We start from the raw sequence: 8,145 nt of genomic DNA, 5'->3' as shown, positions 1-8,145 counted from the left end.
ACTACTCTATAGACCAGAGAGCTGTAGCTACATGTTGAAATGGTTACTACTCTATAGACCAGAGAGCTGTAGCTACATGTTGAAATGGTTACTACTCTATAGACCAGAGAGCTGTACTGTAGCTACATGTTGAAATGGTTAAGAAATCTACAAAACCGAATACTACACAGGAACATTCAGTCTGCAGCTGTTTAAATACTTTATTCTGGTAAACACGACCACCGGGTGGTACTCTGAAAGATCCATTCTGGAGAACATTTGCCTATCGAACGACCATTGGTATACCTGATGTACCCATTATAAACAGACCTACAACTACAAAAGACTGATCTCTGGTGGACAAACCAGAGACTTTCTGTCGACTGACTTCAGCAGACGGACCGGCGATTTCAGACACATACAGGCGTAAATATATAAATTGCAATTCCTTCCGAATGAGCGGCTGTTCATGTGCAAAGTATTAGCATTTACATGAGCGTAGTTATCAACTGTGTGTAGTGGGTCCATTCTGTCTTTCCCTGTCCCCACCCCTTTCCATTGTCTACCAAGCCGCCATATCGGGCTTAGTCCACTAGGGACTTTTCAGTGCATTGTGTTAGTAACCAATAACTATTGTTTATGTAATTCTGTGTGATTATTTAGTTACTAAATAAATATACAAATTGGCTTATAGCGGATTCATCATTTATGCTATGGTTCATGCAGCTATCCAAGGATTTTCAAACATTCAGGTAATAATACATTAATGTGACTGTAAATCGATAAGATATGAAAATATCTGAAGAGTTAAATCCGGGAAATAGTAACTCTTTAAACATTTTCCCGTGGTGCCCCAACTCCCTAGTTAAAGTTTACATGATTAGTTTAATCACGTAATAATTACACAGAGAATTGATCATATAACATTCTTCACTTTAATGATAGTCAAGACACGCCCCTATCCTCAAGTGGTCCAGGAATTGCCAAAAGTCCTCACAAGGATAGTAAAACAAGGAAAATTCTCCCTCGTGGGGACAAAGGTTAAGGAAAGGAAAAATAGGATTTCAAATGGAAATCAAATTGTGGGGTTATGGTGTGTGTGTGTGTGTGTGACTGTGTACACGAGAGAGGGCGAGACAGACATACAAAACATTTTACACACACAATAAATTAATGTCATAGCACAAATTAATGTACACTTTGAGACAAAAACAGATTAAGGCTTGGTGTACCACAGGTGTGTTAGGTTGCTAACCTATTTAGACTGAAATCACTAAACGGCTGTTGCAACCACAGTATTTCATTTTCAGAGGCTAGAATCCACAAGCTAAAGTCTTAATACCAGACAGATGTAATAGGTCCTCAAGTCCTTTAATAGAACTGTATAGGACTACAGTTTGTTGTGGGGTATTAAGGTAGGTTCCAGTCTAGTGGCAGATGACATGTAATACAATATCTTGTGTTGGCTAAAACAGTAACCCAGTATTATGGAATGTATCATTATATATATATATATATATATAGTAGGACCTATGTGTTGGCTGCAACACTGCCCTTCTTGTCGCTGAAGAAGCTCCTGAGAATGAGAACCTGTCCGATGCTGACAGTGAATAGGATCATGGTTTCTCCTATGGACCAATAGGACACGCGCTCATGGAGGTCCTCGGCTCTGATGCGGTCGTGAGCCTCCCGTAACCGATACCAGGTCTGAGAGTCAGACACTACCTTCAGGATCTCATGGATGGACAGACAGGCCGACTCCATCTGGAGAAGAGACAAGATTAATATTAGATTATTATTAATAATAATAATACATCCTTAGAGGGGGCAATCTGCAGTTGAAACAACATAGGGCCCCAACGCTATCTAGAAACAACCTCTAAAAAGGCCCTGGTGGAGATTTCAAAGGATTGGGTATGCATCAGCCTACAGAGATCTACTACCATGTTGCTTATACCCATGCAATTCTCCCCCATCCTAGGGAGTGGGGTTAGCTAGTCATATATAGCTCTAGGAGTAAGGGGATGGTTTCTGGATGGGCCTAGCTGCAAAAGGTACCTAGAGGTTAGCTGCGCTTAGCAACACAGATCTAGTGACATACACTAGCGCTGCTTTCAATAGGATTGGGTTGCACAAAAACAATTAGCTGGGAAGCCCGGAAGTTTAAAAACAATTCTATTTCAACTTACTGTGCCTGTGGGCAGGAAGGTTGGTCATTATGACGGCGGTATTTGAGACCAAATATCTAAAGGATCGTATTTTTAAAAAAAAAGACGTTCCAAACGTGGATCTTTTTTTTTTTTTTAGACCCACTTCCTCTCGGCTTACCTCATGTCAAAATAAAAGTCCTGCGCAATATGTGGAAGAAAGAAAATAGAATAACTTGTGAGTGGCTTTTATCATACAGTCCCGTGGACCGTTGGTGCAACCCATTCCAATTGAACGCAGCGCTAGTGTATGTCAATAGACCCGCGTCGCTAACAGCGGCTAACCTCTAAGTACCTTTCCAGCTAGGTCTTCTGTGATCTACTGTACCTGTGTCAGTGATTTTACCTTTATTAGTTATATAAAAATGGCATAGATATCTAGATTAGATTAGATACACATGCTGAACAAAAATATAAATCCAATCATTTCAAAAGTTGTACTGAGTTACAGTTCATAAACGTACATTTTTTTTTATTTTTTTTATTAAAATAAAAAATTAAGTCAATTGAAATTCATTAGGCCTTAATCTATGGATTTCACATGATTGGGCATAGGCCCACCCACTTGGCAGCCATGCCCACCAACTGGGGAACCAGGCCCAGTCAATCCAAATGAGTTCTTCCCCACAAAGGTTTTTTTATTACAGACAGAAATACTCCTCAGGACCCCCCCCCACCCCACCCCCCCTCAGATGATCCTGCAGGTGAAGAAGCCGGATGAGGAGGGTCTGGGTTGGCATGGTTACGCGCGGTCTGTGGTTGAGGCCGCTTGGACGTGCTGACAAATTCTCTCTAAACGACGTTGGAGGCAGCTTATGGTAGCGAAATTACCACTCAATTCTCTGGCAACTGCTCTGGGGGACATTCCTGCAGTCAGCATGCCAATTGCACACTCCCTCATAACTTGAGACATCTGTGGCATGGTGTTGTGTGACCAAACTGCACATTTTAAAGTGGCCTTTTATTGTTCCAAGCAGAAGGTGCACCTGTGTAATAATCACGCTGTTTAATCAGCTTCTTGATATGCCACACCTGTCAGGTGGTTGGATTATCTTGGCAAAGGAGAAATGCTCACTAACAGAGATCTAAACACACGTGCACACAAAATTTGAGCAAAATAAGCTTTGTGTGTACGGAACATTTCTGGGATTTATATACTGCTCATGAAACATGGGACCAACACTTAACTTGTTGCGTTTATATTGTGTTTTTATATACAGTGCATTCGGAAAGTATTCAGACCCCTTCCCCTTTTCCACATTTTGCGATGTTACAACCTTATTCTAAAAACCGCTAAAATTACATTTTTTCCTCATCAATCTACACACAATACCCCAAAATGACAAAGCAAAAACAGGTTACATTTTTTTTTCAAATGTATTAAAAATAAAACAGAAATACCTTATTTACATAAGTATTTGGATCCTTTGCTATGAGACTCAGAATTGAGCTCAGGTGCATCCTGTTTCCATTGATCAACCTTGAGATGTTACTACAACTTGATTGGTCCACCTGTGGTAAATACAATTGATTGTATTGATTTGGACATTTGATTTTGGACATTATTTGGAAAGGCAAACACCTGTCTGTTTAAGGTCCCACAGTTGATGGTGCATGGAAGGGTATAAAAAAAAAAGTCTGCAACATTGAAGGTCCCCAAGCAAACAGTGGCCTCCATCATTCTTTAATGGAAGAAGTTTGGAACGACCAAGACTCTTCCTAGAGCTGGCTGCCTGGCCAAACTGAGCAATCGGGTGAGAAGGGCCTTGGTCAGGGTGGTGACCAAGAACCCAAATGGTCACTCTGACAGAGCGCCAGAGTTCCTCTGTGGAGATGGGAGAACCTTCCAGAAGGAAAACCATCTCTGCAGTACTCCACCAATCAGGCTTTTATGGTAGAGTGGCCAGACGGAAGCCACTCCTTAGTAAAAAGCACATGACAGCCCACTTGGAGTTTGCCGAAAGGCACCTAAAGGACTGACCATGAGAAACAAAATTATCTGGTATGATGAAACCAAGATTCAACTCTTTGGCCTGAATGCCAAGCGTCATGTCCTGGAACCATTCCTACGGTGACACATGGTGGTGGCAGCATCATGTCTGGAGGAAACCTGGCTCCATCCCTATGGCGAAGCATGGTGGTGGCAGCATCATGTCTGGAGGAAACCTGGCTCCATCCCTATGGCGAAGCATGGTGGTGGCAGCATCATGTCTGGAGGAAACCTGGCTCCATCCCTATGGCGAAGCATGGTGGTGGCAGCATCATGTCCTGGAACCATTCCTACGGTGACACATGGTGGTGGTAGCATCATGCTGTGGGGATGTTTTTCAGCGGCAGGGACTGGGAAGACTAGTCAGGATCGAGGGAAAGATGAACGGAGCAAAGTACAGAGAGATCCTTGATGAAAACCTGCTCCAGAGCACTCAGGAACTCAGGCTGGGGCGAAGGTTCACCTGCCAACAGGACAACAGCCCTAAGCACACAGCCAAGACAACACAGGAGTGGCTTTGGGACAAGTCCCTGAATGTCCTTGAGTGGCCCAGCCAGAACCCGGACTTGAACCCAATCGAACATCTCTGGCGAGACCTGAAAACAGCTGTGCAGCGATGCTCCCCATCCAACCTGACAAGAGCTTGAGAGGATCTTCAAAGAAGAATGGGAGAGACTTCCCAAAATACAGGTGTGCCAAGCTTGTAGCATCATACCCAAGAAGACTCAAGGCTGTAATCGCTGCCAAAGGTGCTTCGACAAAGTACTGAGTAAAGGGTCTGAATACTTATGTAAATGTGACTCACCACATGGATTCCGTCTTATGTAGCAACATTTGAATTTCTGTTTTTTTTACATTGGATAGAAGTAGAGACTCAGAGCTACAAAATGGTATATCATACACTGCATTAGAGGAAACAATGGGAAAGTAATTCTGCTTTGAAAGTCGATCAACTTGTAAAATCCCTTTTGAGAAAACCATCTTTCAATGTTTTGGTATCTGGTGAAGAGCTCTTAGTATTGGAGAGCCCTTCTTTCTCTACACCCATTCAGCATTGTTCACACCCTCTTAAGCCTTGCCCAACCCATCTCTTTTAAGGGTTGATCCGAGCGTTCTGTACTAATTTGCAAGCTACTTCCAGACATCTAAGAGAGAGAGAGAGAGAGAGAGAGAGAGAGAACATCTCACTTAACATTACTCCCCCTAGCAGAGCTGGTTAGGCAGTTTGTGTTATCCAGAGCGTTGGGTGACTAACTGCGCAGCTGGCAACAATTGAATTACGTTTTTTTGCCGACGTTTACTGACAACGGACATATTCAACGGGGGTTGAGCGTTTAAAAATGCATCAGTTATTCTGCGCTGTGGCACACTAAGACGAGAGTCTTTTGTTAAGGAATGTGGCTAGCTAGCTAGCTAGGTAAACAATGAATCCCAACGCATGACGTAATGTTAGTTAGCATGCCTGCCAGCTAACGTTAGCTAGCTAACAGTACAATAGCTTGAAATGTAAATACTTTGTCAAAATTCGAGTGGAGTCTTTTGTTAAGACATGTGGCTAGCTGGACAATGGACCATAAACACAACTCATGATGTTACCACCCTGCATGAATCTGCAGGTAGCTAACAAAAAAAGATGAAGCTGCGTTTGACACGATTACCTAGACATACTAACCAGCTCCAATAGACAGACGCGTGCTATATGGCAGACCAATCCAAAACTCATCTCTCGGCATGTCCAGCCCACTCATTATCTCAGCCAATCAAGGCAAGCGGGAAGGTTTCTCACTTTTTCTGAGCTAAACCAACTAGGCTCATAATTTAACAATTGTATTTGTATTTACATACAAGTTTGATATTAAGGCACATGAAAGTTCACATGTTCGAGAAGGCATTTCTGCCACACAAAAAAAATAAGACATTTTGATAAATTATTTTTTACTTTCTAACAGCCTCCTGTTAAGTCGTGACTCGCCTAGTTCCTGAATCGGGTCAGAAGTGATAGTTTTTCTTATTTCGAATAAATTTGCAAAAAATTCTAAAAACAGCTTTTTCTTTGTCATGATGGGGGTATTGTGTGTAGATTGAGGGGGGAAAAACTAGTCAGTTTTAGAATAAGGCTGTAACAAAATGTGGAACAAGTCAAGGGGTCTGAATACTTTCAGAATACACTGTATATAGTATTATATTTTGATCTTACATGTGTTAGGGTTGATTTTACATGTGTCAGTCAAATGTAATCTAATTAAAAAGTGTAATATAACATTGTTTTACCTGTGTCAGGGCAGTGTCTCTGTTCATGTCAGGCAGTAGGGGTCTCTCCTCTCCGGCCCTGAAGTCCAGGTAGACGGTCTTGTGGGAGAAGGTAGAGAACTCGTTGCTGAAGCAGACCTTGTAGGTTCCTTTCATAGTGGTGGTGTGAGAGAAGCTATCATACTGCTTCTTCCTCTCCTGATACAGGACGTTGTTCACTGGATCTGTTACAAAGCAGTCCACATCATAGTTCCCTCCTGCAATCACCTGGTATACACAACATGGAGGGATTAGGATGATGGTATGGAAACACATTTAGAGTAATTCAGCCCTTACGAAAAACGATTGCAGTCAGAGTGCAGTGCGCTGCAAATACTGCGTCCAAAATACGTTTTTTTTTTTACTGCAGTAATTTTGCTGTGTAACTGCAGTTAGAGTGCTGTATAACCGCAGTTACTGCACTTTTACTGAGGTTTCAAAACTGCAATCTTTTTTTTGCATTCTTCCAGTGAGGGTGAAGGGACAATTAGAGCATGGGATCAGATAAAGAGTAGTTCAATGCACTAACTAACTCAACCATATGGGGAAATGGCATCATAACTCCACATATTGAATCACTTACTTGAAAGTCTATGTCAAACTTCACTCCATTCTGGAGCTCTTCATAGAAACATTGCTTGTCGTTATCAGGTAATTCAAACGTCAACTCCGTGGAACAAACAACGATCACATGCAACATCAAACTACACAGTCCAAGGGAACGCATTCTGTAGGCTAATTGCTGTGAAAATGTGGTTATAAATGAAAGCTACACCAACAAACCGTTGAAGTCGCAGCCAGTCACTTCTTCATCAATGTTTCTGTAATGACAGGGTGATATTAAAAAAGTTTGGGAAGCTCCCACCCATAGAGAATGATAGAGAAAGCATCCCTATATTGTTCTTATTTTGGCGTCTGAGAGGCACAGAAAGCACCATTGAGGCGATCTCAATTTGAAATAGCATGTTTTTTTCTTCGCGATTGGCCAATCCCTCCTAATGACGCTATTGGACATGATAAGGTCATCAGGAGGGATCAGACAATAAAGTTGCAAAAAATTCTAAAAAACTGCTTTTTCTTTGTCATGATGGGGTATTGTGTGTAGATTAGGTTAAAATGGTGGAAGCCATCAATGGCGCTGTCTATGTCAAAATGACATTTTGGCTACTAGAGGCCTCTATCATTCTCTATGCTCCCACCATAACCGACGTGGCATCAAACGGAAACACTTCCGGGTTACGATTATTTCTTACAAACTATTTTATTTTATTTTATACAATTTGGACCATGTTCAGCGATTTGGAAACTGTTGAGCTTGAAATCACTTGTTTTCCGTTATACGGATTTTAGTTATAGTAATGCAACATTTTTAAACGTGATGATTACGTTGTATCACTGGGTGGAGTCGATTATGCTGAGCCGCGGGGCACCGGATTATGGCCCGTGACGTGAACGGGCAAAAACGGTGAGGGAGGAGCACCGTTTTCAAATCGAAATGTAACAGGCAGCATGGTGAATCGTCCAGAAAGATACAACATCTATTTTCCATATGTTTGAATTTTATAACTAGTTTTCATTGGGAAGGCAGATAAGCATTCACTTGTACGTGTGAAAACAGAATTCTACTCATTACCCCTCGTGCTTAATTACTTCTCTTTTGTTTTGAGGCGACTTCTATGT

At 41.9% G+C, this 8,145-nt stretch overlaps 1 protein-coding gene across 1 annotated transcript; it reads right to left on the bottom strand.

Annotated features, from left to right (window-relative positions):
- Positions 1–895: 895 nt before the first annotated feature.
- LOC106588119 (transmembrane emp24 domain-containing protein 3) lies at positions 896–7,344 on the bottom strand. The gene is made up of 3 exons (XM_045708426.2): positions 7,049–7,344; positions 6,448–6,693; positions 896–1,743 (listed from the first exon to the last, which is right to left on the bottom strand). The coding sequence occupies exons 1-3, from the start codon at positions 7,190–7,192 to the stop codon at positions 1,510–1,512; spliced, it is 624 nt and encodes a 207-aa protein (XP_045564382.1). The 5' UTR covers positions 7,193–7,344; the 3' UTR covers positions 896–1,509.
- Between the last annotated feature and the right edge of the window lie 801 nt (positions 7,345–8,145).

Source organism: Salmo salar, chromosome 26 (genome assembly GCF_965601325.2).
Source record: "Salmo salar chromosome 26, fSalSal1, whole genome shotgun sequence".
Taxonomy (NCBI): Eukaryota; Metazoa; Chordata; class Actinopteri; order Salmoniformes; family Salmonidae; genus Salmo; species Salmo salar.
The sequence above is the reverse complement of the archived record's forward strand: the minus strand, read 5'-3'. Positions and strand labels throughout refer to the sequence as shown.

Bases quoted from the DNA above. Each gene is read 5' to 3' on its own strand.
- LOC106588119 (XM_045708426.2), bottom strand. From the start codon at position 7,192: ATGCGTTCCCTTGGACTGTGTAGTTTGATGTTGCATGTGATCGTTGTT. The intron at 6,694-7,048 runs GTAAGTGATTCA...TGTGTATACCAG, and splicing joins AGTTTGACATAGACTTTCAA to GTGATTGCAGGAGGGAACTA. The intron at 1,744-6,447 runs GTAAAACAATGT...TCTCTTCTCCAG, and splicing joins GAGACACTGCCCTGACACAG to ATGGAGTCGGCCTGTCTGTC.